General features: G+C 38.9%; 1 protein-coding gene across 1 annotated transcript in view; it reads left to right on the forward strand.

Annotated features, from left to right (window-relative positions):
* The window catches only part of LOC133540038 (hairy/enhancer-of-split related with YRPW motif-like protein), a 13,091-nt gene extending 2,642 nt beyond the window's left edge, over positions 1–10,449 (forward strand). Inside the window, exons 2-5 of the mRNA XM_061882512.1 lie at positions 547–613; positions 4,034–4,117; positions 9,069–9,150; positions 9,235–10,449. Coding sequence (XP_061738496.1) covers positions 547–613; positions 4,034–4,117; positions 9,069–9,150; positions 9,235–9,866 — 865 coding nt within the window. The 3' untranslated portion in view covers positions 9,867–10,449. The remainder of the gene's footprint in view (positions 1–546; positions 614–4,033; positions 4,118–9,068; positions 9,151–9,234) is intronic.
* Positions 10,450–23,449: the final 13,000 nt, after the last annotated feature.

Here is a 23,449-nt window from a genome sequence, read left to right on the forward strand (position 1 = left end):
CCCAACATTATTTGTCAGCGTGTGATTGCATTCGCAGGAATCCCGGCGACACCGCAGGGCCCTCGGCGGGGCCGTACGTGACATGAAAGACGGGCCCCTGGGGTCAGTCGGCCCGCCGCGTGACATGCCAATAGAAGACAGCCCCCCCCACTCTCCACCACACTCCTCCCCACTTTCAAGTGGGAGCCATCAAATGGCGACCTAAACAAAACCACACGGCTCAATTGGCAGCGGTAACATCTAATAAAATGGCAGCGGGGACAAAGCTGGCGCTGGGGAGGCTGTCATGACACTCCCGTGACGAGGGGAGAGCGTGCAAACACGTAGGGAAGCTGGGATTGCGGCCCGTGTCGGCCAGCACATGCTCTATAATCATCTACATAAACACTCGGGAGCCAAACGGCGCTGGTCTTCCCTCGCCTGGGGCCGGCAGCATGTAATCCAATTGATGGAGCTCAAAAGTGCCATCTTGTCTCTGCGTCATATTCAAGACAGGCTAAACATAACAACATGTCCGCTCACCATTTATTTTGCTGAATCATGCAGCCCAGTCACCGGCTCCACGTCCCCTGGCAGCGCTTCACAGATCCTGGCCAGAAAGAAGAGAAGAGGGGTGAGTGCATGCAAACCTCAGGCTCCACTTTATCGTCTCCGACGTGGTCCAGAACTTTGAAAATGGACTTTTTTTCCACAACACACTTTTACAACTGACTTTTGGGAAAACAGAGTAAAAGCTTGCTAAATGTGATCTACGGCGTACATTAATGACTCCCATTTGCTGTTGTATCTTCCTAAAAAACCAGGTTCTCTGCAATGTTAAAGTGTTTAACCCAGGGGTAGGCAAGCCAAAATGTTGAAAGAGCCATATTGGACCACAAATACAAAAAAGTAATCGGCCTGGAGCCACAAAAAGTTAAAAGTCTTATAAAAGTGTCATAATGAAGACAACACGTGATGTAAGTGTCTATATTAGCTATATTAGCCTACTATCAAAATTACTTTACAAGTCTTATACAAGTGTTATAATGAACACAACATGGTGTAAGTGTCTGTATTAGTTATATTAGCCTACTATCAAAATGACTTTAAAAGTCTTAGACAAGTGTTATAATGAAGACAACACATGATGTAAGTGTCTGTATTAGCCTACTATCAGAATTACTGTAAAAGTCTTATATAAGTGTTATAATGAAGACAACACATGATGCAAGTGTCTATATTAGCTATATTAGCCTACTATCAAAATGACTTTAAAAGTCTAATACAAGTGTTATAATGAAGACAACACATGATGCAAGTGTCTATATTAGCTATATTAGCCTACTATCAAAATTACTTTACAAGTCTTATACAAGTGTTATAATGAACACAACATGGTGTAAGTGTCTGTATTAGTTATATTAGCCTACTATCAAAATGACTTTAAAAGTCTTAGACAAGTGTTATAATGAAGACAACACATGATGTAAGTGTCTATATTAGCCTACTATCAGAATTACTGTAAAAGTCTTATATAAGTGTTATAATGAAGACAACACATGATGCAAGTGTCTATATTAGCTATATTAGCCTACTATCAAAATGACTTTAAAAGTCTAATACAAGTGTTATAATGAAGACAACACATGATGCAAGTGTCTATATTAGCTATATTAGCCTACTATCAAAATTACTTTACAAGTCTTATACAAGTGTTATAATGAAGACAACACATGATGTAAGTGTCTATATTAGCTATATTAGCCTACTGTCAAAATGACTTTAAAAGTCTAATACAAGTGTTATAATGAAGACAACAGGGTGTAAGTGCCCATATTAGTTGTATTAGCCTACTATCAAAATGACTTTAAAAGTCTTAAACAAGTGTTATAATGAAGACAAAGGATAGTGGAAGTGTCTATATTAGTTGTATTAGCCTACTATCAAAATTAATTTAAAAGTCTTATATAAATGTTAAAACACAACACCACATGATGGAAGTGTCTATATTAGTTGTATTAGCCTACTATCAAAATTACTTTAAAAGTCTTATATAAATGTTAAAATGCAACACCACATGATGGAAGTGTCTATATTAGCCTACTATCAAAATTACTTTTAAAGTATTATGTAATTGTTACAATAAAGACAACACAATATGTAAGTGTCTATATTAGCCTAATATCAAAAGGACTTTAAAAGTATTATACAAGTGTTATAATGAAGACATGGTGTAAGTGTCTATATTAGCTGTATTAGCCTACTATCAAAATTACATTAAAAGTCTTATATAAATGTTATAATGAAGACAACACAGGATGTGTCTATATTAGCCTACTATCAAAATGACTATAAAAGTCTTATATAAATGTTAGAATGAAGACAACACATGATGTAAGTTTCTATATTAGTTACATTAGTCTACAATCAAAATGACTTTAAAAGTCTTAAATAAGTGTTATAGTGAAGACAAGACATGATGTAAGTGTCTATATTAGCCTACTATCAAAATGACTTTAAAAGTCTTAAACAAATGTTATAATGAAGACAACAGATAGTGGAAGTGTCCATATTAGTTGTATTAGCCTACTATCAAAATTACTTTAAAAGTCTTATATAAATGTTAAAACGCAACACCACATGATGGAACTGTCTATATTAGCCTACTATCAAAATTACTTTTAAAGTATTATGTAAGTGTTACAATAAAGACAACACAATATGTAAGTGTCTATATTAGCCTACTATCAAAAGGACTTTAAAAGTATTATACAAGTGTTATAATGAAGACATGGTGTAAGTGTCTATATTAGCTATATTAGCCTACGATCAAAATTACATTAAAAGTCTTATATAAATGTTATAATGAAGACAACACAGGATGTGTCTATATTAGCCTACTATCAAAATGACTATAAAAGTCTTATATAAATGTTAGAATGAAGACAACACATGATTTAAGTTTCTATATTAGTTACATTAGTCTACAATCAAAATGACTTTAAATGTCTTAAATAAGTGTTATAGTGAAGACAAGACATGATGTAAGTGTCTATATTAGCCTACTATCACAATGACTATAACAGTCTTATACAAGTGTTATTATGAAGACAACACATGGTGTAAGTGTCTATATTAGTTGTATTAGCCTACTATCAAAATTGCTTTAAAAGTCTTATACAAATGTTACAATGAAGTATTCTTCTTCCTCCAAACACGACGAGTTGAGTTTATACCAAAATGGATACATGGATGATACAGCAGAGGATTTGGAGAATATCATGTGGTCAGATGAAACCAAAACAGAACTTTTTGGTGTAAACTCAACTCGTCGTGTTTGGAGGAAGAAGAATACTGAGTTGCATCCCAAGAACACCACACCTACTGTGAAGCATGGGGGTGGAAAAATCATGCTTTGGGGCTGTTTTTCTGCAAAGGGGACAGGACAATTGATCCATGTTAAGGAAAGAATGAATGGGGCCATGTATCGTGAGATTTGGAGCCAAAACCTCCTTCCATCAGTGAGAGCTTTGAATGGTTGACCAAATACTTATTTTCCACCATAATTTACAAATAAATTCTTTGAAATTCCTACAAAGTGAATTCCTGGATTTTTTTTCACATTCTGTCTCTCACAGTATGATGAAAATTACAGACCTCTGTCATCATTTTAAGTGGGAGAACTTGCACAATCGGTGGCTGACTACATACTTTTTTGCCCCACTTTATGTAAATGTATTCAGTCATAAACATTGATTCACTTTCTTCTATTCTTCACGGATGTAAACTTTACCGCTGCCGGTTTGTTTGTTCCGTTTTGGGCCAAAGTAAGACAAAGAAAACAATCTGAAGTTGTCTTTATTTATTTTTTTAGCTTTAACGCCAGGATTTTAGTCTTACATTGTTTGATGTCTTTGCTTAATTCATGCCATGACTTAATTCAACATATGCTAAAGGTTTTAAGTGGTGTACGTGCAGACACATGGTTTGAATGAATGAATTAGAACGAGGGGAAATATCATCAACAAACTGAAATATTGTTGTTGTCTTGTAGATCATAGAAAAGAGGCGCAGGGACCGGATCAACCACAGCCTGTCTGAGCTGAGGAGGCTGGTGCCAAGTGCCTTCGAAAAGCAGGTACTATTTACCATTGATGTATTTGATAGGGTGCATTTTCATCAACATTGAGAACACGTCAGCCAGAATGGTACGTTACGTCTGTAGCCCCATAGAGGCCATTAAAATTGAAAAACAATATATACTAATTAGAAAAGACAATAAAAAAAATAAATAAAAAACAGGAAATTAATGAAAAACATTCAATAAACAATAAGACAGTCCCTGCAGGATTTTGCGGTGCAAATTCCGCCAATCCCCGCGAATTATGCACATCCTTGCAACTTTTTCCCAATGCCTCTTTTTTGCCAGTTGAATTTGTCATCAAAGCGGTGCTCAAACGCGTCAGTTGTCGAATCAAAACTTAAGTTTATTGAGGAACAACGTGTGACATTATATCAACTATTTATTGCTCAAACGGCACAATTTTCCTCCAGCGAAGCTCAGACCTACTTCCTGTTACTGTCTACGGCGTATAGGCCTTCTGGGTAATGTGGTTTATAAAAATGTACTTCCTAGCATACATGTGTATATATGTATATTACATTTATTTATACAGTATAAGACCAGAACATTTTTTCATTTGCAATGCTGATTGAGCAAAGAGGCAGCATTTGCATGTTAGAGATGTTAAAGTGTGATGATAATCTCTCATTTGCCAACAAAAATTAGTGCTATAGATCAGTGGACCCAACCACCGGTTGGTACCGGGCCGCAGAATAATTTTTTATAAAATTTTTTATTTTTTTTTATTTTTATTTATTGAATCAACATAAAAACTTTGCTTTTTTAGGTTAAAGTTGAAAGGAGCACTTGGAAATAATGAGAGCAAATTCATGAAACCATAACAATGCAATACTATTGGATAAAAATAATAATAATAACAATAATAATAATAATCAGTACCGGGCCGCGGCTCGATTGGTACCGAGCCGCAGAATTATTTTTTTTATAAAAATGTTTTTTTTGTTTTGTTTTTTTAATTAAATCAACATAAAAAACACAAGATACACTTACAATTAGTGCACCAACCCCCAAAAAATCTCCCTTTTTCATGACGACAAAAATAATAATAATAATAATAATAACAATAATAATCAGTACCGGGCCGCGGCTAGATTGGTACCAGGCCGCAGAATTTTTTTTTTTTTATAAAAATGTTTTTTTTTTTGTTTAGTTTTTTAATTAAATCAACATAAAAAAATACAAGATACACTTACGATTAGTGCACCAACCCCCCAAAAAACTCCCTTTTTCATGACGACAGAAAAAATAAAAAATAAATAATAATAATAATAATCAGTACCGGGCCGCGGCTCGATTGGTACCGGGCCGCAGAATTTTTTTTTTTATAAAAATGTTTTTTTTTGTTTTGTTTTTTTAATTAAATCAACATAAAAAACACAAGATACACTTACAATTAGTGCACCAACCCCCCAAAAAACTCCCTTTTTCATGACGACAAAAAAATAATAATAATAATAACAATAATAATCAGTACCGGGCCGCGGCTGGATTGGTACCGGGCCGCAGAATTTTTTTTTTTATAAAAATGTTTTTTTAATTAAATCAACGTAAAAAAAACACAAGATACACTTACAATTAGTGCACCAACCCCCCAAAAAAACTCCCTTTTTCATGACGACAGAAAAAAAAAAAAATAAATAATAATAATAATAATAATCAGTACCGGGCCACGGCTCGATTGGTACCGGGCCGCAGAATTATTTTTTTTATAAAAATGTTTTTTTTTGTTTAGTTTTTTTAATTAAATCAACATTAAAAAAACACAAGATACACTTACAATTAGTGCACCAACCCCCCCAAAAAACTCCCTTTTTCATGACGACAGAAAAAAAAAAAAATAATAATAATAACAATAATCAGTACCGGGCCGCGGCTCGATTGGTACCGGGCCGCAGAATTTTTTTTTTTTTTTTATAAAAATCTTTTTTTTTGTTTTGTTTTTTTAATTAAATCAACATAAAAAAAACACAAGATACACTTACAATTAGTGCACCAACCCCCCCCAAAAAACTCCCTTTTTCATGACGACAAAAAAAATAAAATAATAATAATAATAATAATCAGTACCGGGCCATGGCTCGATTGGTACCGCACCGCAGAATTTTTTTTTTTTTATACAAAAATGTTTTTTTTTGTTTTGTTTTTTTAATTATATCAACATAAAAAAACACAAGATACACTTACAATTAGTGCACCAACCCCCCAAAAAACTCCCTTTTTCATTACGACAAAAAAAAAAAATAATAATAATAATAATAATCAGTACCGGGCCGCGGCTCGATTGGTACCGGGACGCAGAATTTTTTTTTTATACAAAAATGTTTTTTTTTGTTTTGTTTTTTTAATTAAATCAACATAAAAAAACACAAGATACACTTACAATTAGTGCACCAACCCCCCAAAAAAACTCCCTTTTTCATGACGACAAAAAAAAAAAAAAAATTAATAATAATAATAATAGTTAGTACCGGGCCGCAGAATTTTTTTTTTTATACAAAAATGTTTTTTTTTGTTTTGTTTTTTTAATTATATCAACATAAAAAAACACAAGATACACTTACAATTAGTGCACCAACCCCCCAAAAAACTCCCTTTTTCATTACGACAAAAAAAATAAATAATAATAATAATAATAATCAGTACCGGGCCGCGGCTCGATTGGTACCGGGCCGCAGAATTTTTTTTTTTTATAAAAATGTTTTTTTTTGTTTTGTTTTTTTAATTAAATTGACATAAAAAAAACACAAGATACACTTACAATTAGTGCACCAACCCCCCAAAAAACTCCCTTTTTCATGACGACAAAAGAAATTATCTAGCGTTGACCTGTCCTCAGCTACAAAAAGGTTGGGGACCACTGCTATAGATCGCTCTCAACAGTTCACAAATGTGTTGGAACAAAAATTCATGTTTCAGATGAACACTTTTTAAGCGTAAAACATACACGGAGAATGCCTGCAACTTGTGGATGACCAAAAAGAGAGCCTTTGGTGGCGTTTCATTCTGCATGTATGATCTATTATCAATAATAATAGTCATAACAAAATAAACTAGTACAGTACTTTAACAATGAGCTCTGAGTATGTGCATTTACTGCCCTCTGGTGTCTACTTTTAAGTCTGTGTGTGATATAAAATGAGTAAACCATCAATACAGTAGTTGTTTTACAATAGTTGAAGTGGTTTGCTTTTTGAGGTTAAAGTTGCAAGGAGCACTTGGAAAAAATTATAGGAAATTCATGAAACCACAACAATGCAATACTATTGGATAAAAAAAATAAATAATAATAATAATAATAATCAGGACTTCGGGCATTTTAGAGCAAATTCATAAAACCACAACAATGCAATATTATTAGAAAACAGTAATAATAATCATAATAACAATAATAATAATAATAATAATAATAATCAGGACTTCGGGTATCTTAAACCGCCACAATCCCAAAAAGGGAAGGGACTGTTTATGGCCTCCATTACATATGCACAGTATGGAATGTAAATCCAAGATTAATCCAGTTCTGATTCAGATCGTGTATTTGGCACATGGGAAATCCCATTTGACAAATCCTAATCAGATTACGTAGCAATGTGTGGCATTTATATATCATCTGATTGCAGGAAGCAGTTTAGGATTAGAGCAGTGCTTCTCAAACTTTTTTTTACCAAGTTTGACCGACATCCAAATACAATAGCGTAGTAGGCCTAAATATTCATTAAAAAACAAAGCAGATTTTTTATTTAACAAGTATACTTCATACTTTTGGCCAGTGAAACATTGCACAGTTTGAACAGTAACACTGTGTTTGACTATTTGATTTAGTGATTTTTTGGGGGGGGCGTACACCACAGTTTGACTACCATTGGATTAGAGCAGAGGTGTCCAAACTTTTTCCACAAAGGGCCGCACACAGAAAAATTCAAGCATGCGGGGGCTATTTTGATATTTTTCATTTTCAAACCATAACAAAATATATGGATTTTTTTGGGATTTTTTCTATCCTTAGGGCTCCTGGAGAGCATAAAGGGTCTCAGTCACTAAAATGTTAAAAATAAGTCAAATTATTATTATTATTCTTTATTTAATGCTTACAGTAAATCTCTATATTAACTTGAGGTTGATATTAAGTAAAACAAATAAGGTTGTATGCCTTTTCTGTCAAAGACAACTTTGTTTTTTATAGTAAAACAGAAATATGCAGTATTTGGATACATAGAAAGTACTTTATTGATTCCTTCATGAGAGTTCTTTTATTTAGCAATTAAAGCCCTCAAAGATCAATAATGCAGGACACCATTGATTTTAATTTAATATTTTTGAGTAATCACAGTGAAAAGTTAAATAAAATCCTACTAAATATATCTGATCAGAAAGGTTCCCCACTCATAAATTGATGCATTTTTATTAGCTGTTTTTTTACTTTTAACACTTAAATTTCAAGATCAACTTCCGATATATCTGTCGATTTTATGTTTGAACTATTATTTTGTTTGTTTTATGCTCTTTTGTCAAAATATTGATGTTTTTATATGGCAACCACACAACATATGCAATATTTTCTCCACATAAAACATTTTAAAGTGATCATTTTTAAGTAATAATTCATTATAACATAGATTTTTTTGGCCTTTTTTTTTTGAGCAATGGAAAAAAAAGAAAATAAAGAAAAAAGGGAAAAAAAACTGCCTGCATGGCAGCTTTGTGTCAACGTTGCCACTTTTTCCTCATTAGATTTAAACTCATTTCAATTTTTTTAAATGTTTTTTTTATTTTTGCAATACTATAAATTTTGCAATTTTTGCAGAATGTGTGCCGGGCCGGTAAATGATTAGCTGCGGGCCGCAAATGGCCCCCGGGCCGCACTTTGGACACCCCTGGATTAGCGGAAACTGGAATCTTTTTTGTTTTTTTTCAAATGAAATCATTGAGGGTTTATTCTTTTCAGGGCTCCTCCAAATTGGAGAAAGCTGAGATTCTGCAAATGACGGTGGACCACCTCAAACTTCTGCATGCCATGGGGGGGAAAGGTGAGGTTTTTTCTACCCCGATGGATAAAAAAAAGTTTTAAAATAGCAATTTTTTTTCATTTTTGGCGGTTCCCTTTGCGGCAGGGTACTTTGACGCCAGGGCGCTGGCAGTGGACTACAGGACTCTGGGCTTCAGGGAGTGTGTCGGAGAGGTGGTGCGGTACCTCAGCTCCCTGGAAGGAGACTCCCCAGACCCGATAGGAGCCCGCCTGGTCACCCATCTCTCCCACTGCGCGAGCGAGCTGGACCCCCTCCTCCTTCAGTCGCCCCCGACCGCCGCCTTGCCCTTCCCTCCTTGGCCCTGGGTGTCCTTCCCCCAGATGAGCGCCACGCTGCCGCCCGCCTCCTCCTCTGGCGGGCGGAGGGATCTGGCCCTGATGGGGAGCTACCCTCCACCCGCCTCCCTCCGTCTGGCGCCGCTGGTCGGCTGCCAGCAGGGGGTGCCTCCTCTCCTCGCGCCCGGCGTCCTGGCGAGCGTTCACAGGCTCCCGTCTATCGCCCCGTCCCCGTCCACAGGCCCACCCAGGCCGACCCAGGCATCCCCTCAAAGCAGGACCTCGCCTCTCCCTCCCGCCCAGTCCTCTTCCTCCCCGCCCACCGCGCCGCCCCTCATCTCTTTCAGACCGTTCGCACCTCTGGGGTCTCCCACGGTCCAACGCAGGGGGCTGAGTGGCAAGTCGGGCCAAGGATGGCCGACTGAAATCGGAGCTTTTTAAGGACTATTTTTTTTTTTTAATGAATCCCAAATGAACTATGCAGGAGCGAACATTTGAGGACTTATGTGTCTTTTTAGGACTCGACAAGCCATATCAGACTGAACCTTTCCGATAATCACCATGTCGATTAAAGGCCTACTGCAGGGGTCGGGAACCTTTTTGGCTGAGAGAGCCAAGAAAGCCAAATATTTTAAAATGTATTTCTGTAAGAGCCATAGAATAATTTTTTTAACACTGAACACAACTAAACGCGTGCATTTTTAGGTAAGACCAACATTTCTGCAGTATAATAGGTCTCTTATTCTTTGGAATAACATTGTTATTCTGAAGCTAATTGTGGAAGGGGCGTGACCCGCGGGCCTGCAGCGAAGCAGGGTGTGCCAGGACCGGCCTCGAAATCAGCAACAGGTGCATAGAAGGCCCACCTGAGCTTTGTTATCTAATCACCTGTCGCAGCAGCCAGGAGGAGAGACGGGGTTGGAACTGGAGCCAGAGCACGAGCGAGAACGAAAGAGAAAAAGGCAATTGCTGTAAAGCAACTGAGAGACTTATTGAAAAATAAAACAATATTATAACCCTGAAACAGGCTCTCATGTCGATGCTTGGTGGTCTGAAGAACCCCCAGGAGGGCAAGCCCCACACTAACCAGTAATAAATAAATTACTTCTTACCATTAACGCAACTTATTGAACATATAAAGTCATGAGAATTTTTTATATTTTCAACGTTATTTTTAAGACTGTGATTACAAGTGGAACTATTCATTACGTATCGTGTCAAGCAATGTCAGCTCAGAATTATCCGAGAGCCAGATGCAGTCATCAAAAGAGCCACATCTGGCTCGCGAGCCATAGGTTCCCTACCCCTGGTCTACTGAAATGAGATTTTCGTATTGAAACGGGGATAGCAGGTCCATTCTATGTGTCATACTTGATCATTTCGCGATATTGCCATATTTTTGCTGAAAGGATTTAGTAGAGAAAATCGAGGATAAAGTTCGCAACTTTTGGTCGCTCTTAAAAAAGCCCTGCCTGTACCGGAAGTAGTGCGCGTGACGTCACAGATTGTCGGACTCCTCACATCCACCGATTGATTATAATCATGAACGCCAGCAGCGTGAGCGATTCTGACTGAGAAAGCGATAATTTCCCCATTAATTGGAGCGAGGATGAAAGATTTGTGTTTGAGGTTATTGATAGCGACGGACTAAGAGAAAAAAAAAAAGCGACGGCAGTGTGAACGTTTCAGATGTAATTAAACACATGTACTAGGACAGGGGTCGGGAACCTTTTAAGCCAAATATTTTAAAATGTATTTCCATAAGAGCCATATAATATTTTTTTTTACATTGAACACAACTAATCACGTGCATTTTTAAGTAAAACCAACATTTCAAGAGTATAAGTCTCTTATTCTCTGTAATAACATTGTTATTCTGAAACTAACTGTGGAGGGGGCGTGGCCTGCGGGGCTGCAGCGAAGCGGGATGTGCCAGGACCGGCCTTGAAATCAGCGACAGGTGCGTAGAAGGCCCACCTGGGCCTTGTTATCTAATCACCTGTCGCTATGTTATAAGCAGCAGCCAGGCAGAGAGACGGGGTTGGGGCTGCAGCCAGAGTGCGAGCGAGAACGAAAGAGAAAAAGACAATTGCTCGAAAGCAACGGAGAGACTTATTCAAAAATAAAACAATATTGTAACCCTGAAACAGGCTCTCATGTCGGTGCTTGGTGGTCTGAAGAACCCCCAGGTGGGCAAGCCCCACACTAATCAATAATAAATAAATAACTTTTTACCATTAACGCAACTTCTTGAACAGGTGCGCTACAAAACGGATGGATGGATTAAAATACACGAAAATGTTTTATATTTTGAACGTTATTTTTAACACTGTGATTACAAGCGGAATTATTCATTACTTAGCGTGTTAAGCAGTGTCAGCTCGGATTTATCTGAGAGCCAGATGCAGTCATCAAAAGAGCCACATCTGGCTCTAGAGCCATAGGTTCCCTACCCCTATACTAGGATCATTCTGGAAGATCCCTTATCTGCTTATTGTTTTAATAGTGTTTTAGTGAGATTTTAAAGATTGTAAAGACATACCTCGAGGTCGTATGGCTGCGTTGAACACACTGTGTCTCAGAGAGACGCCGAGGAGCAGAGCTCACAGCTGCTGCAGAACGACGAATAATCCACGGATGTCTTCGGTAAGATATATATCACAATTTCCCCATCCAAAAACATGCTGGTTGACGTAGAGAAAACATGTTCGCTTGACCCGCTCTGCTTTCACAACAAACAAAGAAACGCCGGCTGGGTCTCGGTGCTAAAGACAGCTTTCCACCAACAGCATTCTTCTTTATAGTCTCCATTATTAAATGAACAAATTGCAAAATATTCAGCAACACAGATGTCCAAAATACTGTGTAATTATGCGATTAAAGCAGACAACTTTTAGCTGTGTGTGTGCGCAGCGCTGATATTTCCTCACAATCCGTGAAGTCACGCGTACACGTCATCATTTCGCGACATTTTCAACAAGAAACTCCAAGGAAATTCAAAATTGCAATTTATTAAACTAAAAAGGCCGTATTGGCATGTGTTGCAATGTTAATATTTCATCATTGATATATAAACTATCAGACTGCGTGGTCGGTAGTAGTGGCTTTCAGTAGGCCTTTAACAAAAAAAAAGAATGTTCAACAGAGCCTTACGTTTAACTGTGATGTTCCCAAAATCATTTATACATCCGATTTTTGTGTATGGCGAAGAATGTTTTGGATTTAAAAAAAAAAAAAAAAAAATCCATAAAGACAAAGTGCCTTTAACGTTTGGTTGTGTTTTTTTTATTGGCAATCATCACTTGTTGTCATAGCGACTGTCAAAATTAACTCTGTGAGATCGCTAGCATTAGCTTATAGCTAGAGATGGACTTTGTTTTTCCAGCCGTGAGTGTGAAGGACAGTGTGGAGGAGTAGAAGTGGTTGTTATTCATTGAATTAAAGAAATAAATCATCAACAACATGACCGAGCGTGTCGCTGGCTTAACTTGGTGGAGTAGTTGGAGCGTAGCACTAATAGTGCTCGCGTCATACTTAAGCAGAATGAGTCAATAACGCCAGCCGAGGACGTTAAAATAATATTTTAACCGAGGACATTTATCCATGAAAATATGGAGAAGCAGCTGGAAGGAGATACTGTGGAAACGCATTCCCCAAGGTAAATGCTGTACAATTACTACATTACTTCATAAAACTACTGTTGTTATATAATATTTCTTATCAAAAATGTTGCGTTTCCTTTGAAAAGTCATGCAACATGTTAAAATGGTGCTGTGTTGTGGAGCAAGCAGCAAATTAATTTCCATTGGGAGACTTTGATTTGAGATAAGTGTTTTAAGTTACGAGCTGTGTCATATTAATACAATTTAGCTGGGTACTACAGTATATAACTTATAGTTTTTAACAGAATATTATATTTTACTGTAGCACACTGTAAAAAAAATCAAATTAAATAAGTTAAAAAAATGTAGATTTTACAAGTTAAATTCAGTGACCAGAATTAAACGGAATAATTGCTACCTTTGTTATTGAACTTTTTTTTTCACTGTACAATAAAACTCACATTTTTTTACCCTTAAAATGACTGTTTGTAGAACCTTCGAAATTTTTTGACTTTACACTCACAGCTATATTTAAACATTGTTACTGTTCAAACTGTGTGTATTGTTATAATATATATATATATATACACACACATCTATATATATATATATATATATATATATATATATATATACATACACATATATATATATATACCGTATTTCCTTGAATTGCCGGGCGCTAATTAATTTAAAACCTCTTCTCACTCCTGCGCTTACCAAAGGCATGCGGTTAAAGCATGCCCTAATTATTTCAATATATATATATATATATATATATATATATATATATATATATATACATATATATACATACATATACATATATATACATACATATACATATACATACATATACATATACATACATATACATATATATATATATATATATATACATACATATACATATATATATATATATATATATACATACATATACATATATATATATATATATATATATATATATATATATATATATACACACATATACATATATATATACATACATACACACACTTGCATGTTGCGGTTAATAGTATTCTAACTTTATTTGTCCTTATTTACATTTTCTGAATAAATGATGTGATAATGTTCATCAGTTAATTCATTGGTGTTAATTTTCAATCTATCAAGCTCAAAAAAATGATATCAAAATCAAAATTACAGGATGTTTTTTATGTAGTTTGTACTAAAATCATGTGGTTTATTTTGCACATATGTTGCATCACCTACAAAGATACAAAGAATTGTTATTGCGACATCCAGTGGACACATTTAGAACAGCAATTTCTTTCATTCAAAAGTTTCTGGTTGATTTTTGTACTGAGCAAACTAATCCCGCGGGCTGGATAAAATCTTTGCTCAAAACGGTTCATTATGTCCTCTTATTCATATACTCTTTCAAATGTTCTTGTAATCGGACAATATTTTCGGTATATTAGATGGAATCTTTACCTGACATGTTTCGACATTTCACCATGAATTGATTAACGTGGACCCTGACTTAAAACTTATTCGGGTGTTACCATTTAATGGTCAGTTGTACAAAATATGTACTGTACTGTGCAATCTAATAATAAAAGTTACAATCAATCAATAGGCTGTCATCTGCAGTCTTCTTTAGAAGAGTCACCTGACCACTGTGATGTGTTGCCTATCAGCTGTTCTTATAGGCATGAAAAAAATGGCACAACTGTCAACCCTACCTAGTTCCCCTCAAATTCCCCACCCACCGCCGATTGATGATTAATGGAGGAGAAACCGAGTGATTGTTTCCTTGGGCCGCTTCCTTAGTTTTATCGCCTCCTCAATCCATCATTTGAATGTGTGACTTTCTGTGCCGATGATTTTGCCGTTGTCCCGGTCCTGGATGTGGTTATTTATTTTGCAATGATCTGATATGGCTAATTTGAACATTTCCTGTTCGGATTTTTGCTTTAAGCTTCTTGTAAAACCTTCCAGTGATCTCTTTTTCGCATTCTTTCTGATTTTCCTGATTTAGGGAGACTTAAAGGGGAACATTATCACCAGACCTATGTAAGCGTCAATTTATACCTTGATGGTGCAGAAAAAAAGATCATCTATTTTTTTAACCGATTTCCGAACTCTAAATGGGTGAATTTTGGCGAATTAAACGCCTTTCTGTCTATCTCGCTGGAGGCGATGACGTCAGAATGTGACGTCGCCGAGGTAACACACCCACCATTTTCATTTTCAACACATTACAAACACCGGGTCTCAGCTCTGTTATTTTCCGTTTTTTGACTATTTTTTGGAACCTTGGAGACATCATGCCTCGACAGTGTGTTGTCGGAGGGTGTAACAACACTAACAGGGAGGGATTCAAGTTGCACCACTGGCCCGAAGATGCCAAAGTGTCTGCCACCAGACCCCCATTGAATGTGCCAGAGTGTCTCCACGTTTGACCGGCGATGTTAAGGCAGACATGGCACACAGATGTATGGATAACCTGCAGATGCATTTGCAACTATATTACGTTTCCTTCCACCTACATTTAATGCGAAAAAACACCTACCAATCGACGGATTTAAGTTGCTCCAGTTTCAAAAGATGCGAAAGTCCTGATCGTTTGGTCCGCACATTTTACCGGCGATGCTAACGCAGCTATTCGGCCATTCTATCAATAGCTTCAGTTTCTTCTTCAATATTTTCATACTCCAACCATCTGTTTCAATACATGCGTAATCTGTTGAATCGCTTAAGTCGCTGAAATCCGAGTTTGAATCCGAGCTAATGTCACTATATCTTGCTGTGGTATTCCCATTGTTTGTTTACATTGGCAGCACTGTGTGACGTCACAGGGAAACGGCCAGTGTCTTCGCAGAGAGACGAAAATAAGGCACTTTAAAGCTTTATTTAGGGATATTCCAAGACCGGTAAAATTTTGAAAAAAACTTCAAAAAATACAACAAGCCAATGGGAACTGATTTTTATTGTTTTTAACCCTTTTGAAATTGTGATAATGTTCCCCTTTAAATGTGTGACTTTCTGTGCCGATGATTTTGCCGTTGTCCCGGTCCTGGATGTGGTTATTATTTTGCAATGATCTTATATGGCTAATTTTAAGATTCCCTGTTCGGATTTTTGCTTTAGGCGTCTTATAAACCTTCCAGTCGTCTCTTTTTCGCATTCTTTCTGATTTTCACGATTTAGGGAGCCAACCAGGTAGACTTAACAGGTCTGCCTGGTTTGCCACGCCTATAAGAACAGCTGATAGGCAACACGTCACAGTGGTCAGGTGACCCTTCTGAAGAAGACTGCAGATGACAGTCCAAACATGTCAGGTAAAGATTCCATCTAACATACCGAAAATATTGTCTGATTACAAGAAAATTTGAAAGCGTATATGGCTAAAACCTGATCTTGGCCATGCGTTTGACACCCCTGATGTAGACGTTCCAGGCATCAGTAGTGAGAAAATCTACATGGCCCTCGTCCTCCTATTAGTTTTGGGTTTCATCATGAGGAGCAGAGCGTGCTGGTGATGTTTCGACACAGCAAACATCACTTTGGAACCACGTTCCTCAGCATGTTTCATCGCTCCTTGGCCTCATTCTTTCTCTTCCATCCTGTGGTCCAGTGTTTTTCAACCTTTTCTGAGCCAAGGCACATTTTTTTTTACAGAAAAAAATCCCGAGGCACACCACCAGCAGAAAACATTAAAAAAATGAAACTCAGCAGCCGATATTGACGGTAAAAAGTCGTTCTCGCAATTGTTGGAAATTAATTCCAGTTTTAACCAACCATAGCTCTTGTCTCAAAGTACGACCTGTCACATCACGCCCTGACTTATTTTGAGTTTTTTGCCTGTGTGTAGTGTTTCAGTTCTTGTCTTGCGCTCCTATTTCGGTGTTGATTGTTATGTCATGTACAAACTACTTTGTGGACGCCGTCTGCTTCACACGCTGTAAGTCTTTGCTGTCGTCCAACATTCTGTTTTTGTTTACTTTGCAGCCAGTTTAGTCTTAGTTTCGTTTTGCATCGACCATCCCTACTAGAGATGCGCGGTTTGCGGTCACAACCGCGGAGTCCGCCGATAAACCGCGGGTCGGGCGGGTTACATGACGAATAAATTGATTTTAAATAGATTCGGGCGGGTGGCGGTTGAACCAATTCGGAAATATATATTGTAATAATCCCTGGAATGTAGGCTCATAAAACTTCTTCGTTTGTCTTGTCTTTAGTGCACAAGATGTAATACAACAGCTCTCATGTCTCTAACGCTTTTCCAGGGACAACTCGAACTCTCACTTCCTGTCGATAACGTCACTTCCCTATCTCTCCCGGAAGTCCCGCCCCCCCAGCCAAAGTCATTGGCTAACACCCCGTAGCCAGCCGCTACATTATACATAGTTAAATGTTATGTTGAAGAGGTTCATTTAGCCTACTGACGTGTATTTATAAATGGTTGATTTATACAGGCTAGTAGGTAAAGTGTTGTACCTGACAACTCTTGATGGTACAATCCATATAACATGTCACGCTAACATCACGTGACACCTCTGATGAAGGCTGCAGAAGCAAGGTAGCCCAAACTTGTCGGGTACAACACTTTACCTTACTAGCCTATAGAAAACAACCATTTATAAAAAGTTAAATGTTGTTACCCACATACGAAAAACGAGCAGCACTCTTTGAAACAGTCTGTGGGCATACTTTTATTTTTGAAATGTCTCGTTTGGTCTGTCGATGGATGTAAGGAAGCTACTTCCAACGAGGTAGTTGTCATTTGTTGGTATTTTACTTGGTAAAATGTTTGATCCACATGCTGTGCATGTTATTGTTTTTACGTTTGTAACCTGCTTTATTTATTATAGTTTTCACGGTGAATTTGAAGGGAAAGTAAGCCTTCAATCAATCAATCAATGTTTACTTATATAGCCCTAAATCACTAGTGTCTCAAAGGGCTGCACAAACCACAACACAAACCACTACCACATCCTCGGTAGGCCCACATAAGGGCAAGGAAAACTCACACCCAGTGGGACGTCGGTGACAATGATGACTATGAGAACCTTGGAGAGGACGAAAGCAATGGATGTCGAGCGGGTCTAACATGATACTGTGAAAGTTCAATCCATAATGGATCTAACACAGCAGCGAGAGTCCCATTCACAGCGGAGCCAGCAGGAAACCATCCCAAGCGGAGGCGGATAAGCAGCGCAGAGATGTCCCCAGCCGATACACAGGCAAGCAGTACATGGCCACCGGATCGGACCGGACCCCCTCCACAAGGGAGAGTGGGACATAGGAGAAAAAGAAAAGAAACGGCAGATCAACTGGTCTAAAAAGGGAGTCTATTTAAAGGCTAGAGTATACAAATGAGTTTTAAGGTGAGACCTAAATGCTTCTACTGAGGTGGCATCTCGAACTGTTACCGGGAGGGCATTCCAGAGTACTGGAGCCTGAACGGAAAACCCTCTATAGCCCGCAGACTTTTTTTGGGCTTTGGGAATCACTAATAAGCCGGAGTCCTTTGAACGCAGATTTCTTGCCGGGACATATGGTACAATACAATCGGCAAGATAAGATGGAGCTAGACCGTGTAGTATTTTATACGTAAGTAGTAAAACCTTAAAGTCACATCTTAAGTGCACAGGAAGCCAGTGCAGGTGAGCCAGTACAGGCGTAATGTGATCAAACTTTCTTGTTCTTGTCAAAAGTCTAGCAGCCGCATTTTGTACCAACTGTAATCTTTTAATGCTAGACATGGGGAGACCCGAAAATAATACGTTACAGTAATCGAGGCGAGACGTAACAAACGCCTTCAAATAAATCAGTTCAAGAAAGCCATTGTGTCTGTGCTATTTGGAGGGAGTTACACTTTCTAACCTCCCTAATGCCTTGCATCGTCTATATTAGATATATAACAACGAGCGGGTGGCGGGCGGGTGTGGCTTTGATGAAATGTTGGTTCGGGTGGGTGGCGGGTGGATGACGACTTTATTGATGTGGTTGCGGATGATATAATTGCCTATCCGCGCATCTCAATCCCTACGTTTCAATGCCTTTTCTTAGCGGCACTCGCCTTTTGTTTATTTTTGGTTTAAGCGTTAGATACCTTTTTACCCGCAAACCATCATAGTCGTTCCCGGCATCTACAAAACAATTAGCTACCTGCTGCCACCTACTGATGTGGAAGAGTATTACACGGTTACTCTGCCGAGCTCTAGACAGCACAAACAACGGCACAATTGTGGATTATAATTTGTCCATCCATCCATTTTCTACCGCTTATTCCCTTTTTTGGGGTGGCGGGGGGCGCTGGCGCCTATCTCAGCTACAATCGGGCGGAAGGCGGGGTACACCCTGGACAAGTCGCCACCTTATCACAGGGCCAACACAGATAGACAGACAACATTCACACACTAGGGCCAATTTAGTGTTGCCAATCAACCTATCCCCAGGTGCATGTCTTTGGAGGTGGGAGGAAGCCGGAGTACCCAGAGGGAACCCACGCATTCACGGGGAGAACATGCAAACTCCACACAGAAAGATCCCGAGCCTGGATTTGAACCCAGGACTGCAGGAACGTCGAATTGTGAGGCAGTAGTTTGCAAAAAATATTTTAACCCAATTAGGTGGGATTACATAACATCCCACGGCACACCAGACTGTATCTCGCACTACACTAGTGTGCTGCGGCACAGTGGTTGAAAAACACTGCTGTGGCCTACCACAGGACATCTCTGCGCCTCGGTCTCCTTCACAATAGTCAAGACACTCGGAATGAGGTGGAGGAGCGATGGCAGTACGAGGGGGAGGAGAAGACAATGAAAGGGAGCTCAAAGGGCTGCGGTTTGGAGGCATGTGGTCGTCTTTTTGCTGCACGCTGACGGCAAGATGAGAGGACGAGTGTGAATCCCGCGGGGGTCTGCGACGCCAGTGATGGATGGCTGCCCCACAATGTGGACGAGCGTGATTGTGCCGCGTCTGGTGAAAACAGTTGTGTGCTCGCCGGAGAATGCTTTGATCCACTTCAAGATGCCATGTCTGTGGTCTGCGGGTGGAGAAATGTGTGTTCTGCAACGTGCACTTTTGTTTATTTGAGCCGGGGTGCTTGCGGGCCTGCGCCGTACGCTCGCCGCTTTGTGTTTGCCTGCTTTGTTTATGTGGAGACACACATGTCCTGTGTGTGTGTGTGTGTGTTCTTGTATTTCTACCCTTCTTGAGACACCAACAAGGAAAAGTATCTTCCATATGAGGAGGTGTGAAGAAGTGATGACATAAATCATGGTCCCAACAACATTGCATCTAATAGAGAATGTCTCATTTGCACCCCTGGTGGTGAAATCTATCAAAATGGAGGGTGGTCCCAAGTAGGAAGGATTTTTTATATTGACTATGTGTCGCTTTTAAAAGTGCTCCCCCTCTGGCCAACATATGTAACAACGAGTGGGTGTAAGAAATTGAAATGCGCTCCCTTTGGCCAAAATGTATTTTAAAATATATATATTAGAGATGCGCGGTTGGGCTTCACGGTGGCAGAGGGGTTAGTGCGTCTGCCTCACAATACGACGTTCCTGCAGTCCTGGGTTCAAATCCAGGCTCGGGATCTTCCTGTGTGGAGTTTGCATCTTCTCCCCGTGAATGCGTGGGTTCCCTCCGGGTACTCCGGCTTCCTCCCACTTCCAAAGACATGCACCTGGGGATAGGTTGATTGGCAACACTAAATTGGCCTTAGTGTGTGAATGTGAGTGTGAATGTTGTCTGTCTATCTGTGTTGGGCCTGCGATGAGGTGGCGACTTGTCCAGGGTGTACCCCGCCTTCCGCCCGATTGTAGCTGAGATAGGCGCCAGCGCCCCCCGCGACCCCAAAAAGGGAATAAGCGGTAGAATAAGCGGTCTCATCCGCGGATAACCGCGGGTCGGGCGGTTGACATGACGAAAAAATAGATTTTAATTAGATCCAGGCGGGTGGCGGATAAATATTTGATATGCATGGTTTTGTAATCGGTATCCTTTGCCATTCACAGTGCCATTTGAGACCCGTCATAATAATAATAATAATAATGGATTAGATTTATATCGCGCTTTTCTATTGTTAGTTACTCAAAGCGCTTACAGAGAAGTGGAAACCCATCATTCATTCACACCTGGTGGTGGTAAGCTACATCAGTAGCCACAGCTGCCCTGGGGTAGACTGACGGAAGCGTGGCTGCCAGTTTGCGCCTACGGCCCCTCCGACCACCACCAATCATTCATTCACCGGTGTGAGTGGCACCGGGGGCAAAGGGTGAAGTGTCCTGCCCAAGGACACAACGGCAGCGACTTTGATGTCCATAGGTGGGAAGCGAACCTGCAACCCTCAGGTTTCTGGCACGGCCGCTCTACCCACGACGCCATGAAGCGAAGAAGACAATAAGAGACGCTAGGGCTGGGCGTATCGATACTTGGTGAGTATCGGTATCGTATCGATACGGGCGTGATGGTATCGATACTTCACCAAATTAAGCGAATCACTTCGATTTAAAAAATAAATGTGAGCGCAGCGCAACGCTACTCACCACTCCACCCTCCTCCCTAGTGATGGGTCGCGAATGAGATTTAAAAACACTTTAAAAATTCATCTTCAACCCAAAATAAAATAAAATTAATACAATTAACATGACGCTTGGTGCGTTCGCGCACACACACATCAGTATAATTCGCTCCGAGGTTCGCTTGGACACGCACACACACACACATGCGTGCGTTTCCAGTGCGACTTAATGTCTTGGTTGTAAACTGGAAAGTATTTTATTGCACTAAAATAACGATAAGAATTTCTCAGTTCTTTTGTTTTGTGTTCGTTTTTGCAACTGTCTAATAACTATAATTTACGGGGGATATCCATCCATCCATTTCCTACCGCTTATTCCCTTTCGGGGTCGCGGGGGGCGCTGGCGCCTATCTCAGCTACAATCGGGTGGAAGGCGGGGTACACCCTGGACAAGTCGCCACTTCATCGCAGGGCCAATACAGATAGACAGACAACATTGACACTCACATTCACACACTAGGACTAATTTAGTGTTGCCAATCAACCTATCCCCAGGTGCATGTCTTTTGGGGATATCGATTTTTGAAATAGGTAAAGCGAGAACAAATATAAAATACAAATGTATTACAGTTTTAGGAGTTAAATGGTGGAAGAAGCTCTGTGATGAGCTGAAGACATGCACTTCTTTGGTAAGGTTTAAGAAAACATTGAAAGGTGAAATAACTGAAAATTATAAAATATAGTCACAATTACTTTCATCCCATTGATTTTTGATTTATTTATTTTTTTATGTTGATGTTCCAGGCAATCTAATTTTCTGTGAAGGTATAGGATAGGCAAATATAAGCTTTGGCTTCAGCCTATTCCTTTTTTGGTCATTCTTTTTCTTTTCTTTCGTGTGTAAATGTGCATTATTGTATACATATAACATGGACTGTAAAACTGATCACACACAATGGTTGATTGATTTGATTTGATTGATTATATGACCGAAATAAACTTATTTCATTCAGTCATTCAACTAGTGTTTTCTTTTTTACTTAAGTTTTTGTGTGTTGTGAGGTGACTAGCCAAGTTCAGTATTTGTTTTCACCTTATTTGCACTACTTACTTTATTGTAATTGATATTATTACTTTTTTATTTGAATTTCTCAGTTCTTTTGTGTTCATGTTTACAACTTTGTTCGATAACTAAAGTTTTGTTATTTACCTTAAGTGTTTGTGTGTTCTGAAGCGACAAGCCAGGTTCAGTAGTTGTTTGCACCTTATTTGCATTACTTTATTGCTATTACTTTTGTAATAAATGTTTTATTTTTTGACTTAAATTGTTGTCCTGTGTTGTATTTTTATCATAATCAATTAATAAAGGCAAAAGTAGAAATTTGTGCATTTCAGATGACAACACTTCCGGTATCGGTATCGGTATTGGCGACACTGGCCAGTATTGGATCGGTATCGATACCCAAATTTGCGATATTGCCCACCCCTAAGAGACGCTATTATTCTCCTGAATGACTGCCGTTGGTCACCCAGATAAGTATTAGGGAGTGATATGATGCAATTGACTTTATAACCTACTACAAAGTATACAATTTGCTTGACAATCTGGCATCATGTTGTGTGTGGCTTCCGCAAACACACGCACACAACTGCTAGGCATACTGGGTGACACAGAGTACACTAATGGTTGTGATATAAACAATTTTAACACTTTTACTTATATGCGCCACGCTGTGAAGCCACACCAACTAAGAACAACAAACACATTTCGGGAGAACATCCTCCCAGTAACACAAAATAAACGCAACACAACAAATACCCATAATCCTTTGTATTCATGACACATCCTGACTATTTTATACACCCCGTGACATTAGTCATAACATTCTGACTTGTATCACAATATTTTGTTG

This window comes from Nerophis ophidion, linkage group LG21, assembly GCF_033978795.1.
Source record: "Nerophis ophidion isolate RoL-2023_Sa linkage group LG21, RoL_Noph_v1.0, whole genome shotgun sequence".
NCBI classification, from domain to species: Eukaryota; Metazoa; Chordata; class Actinopteri; order Syngnathiformes; family Syngnathidae; genus Nerophis; species Nerophis ophidion.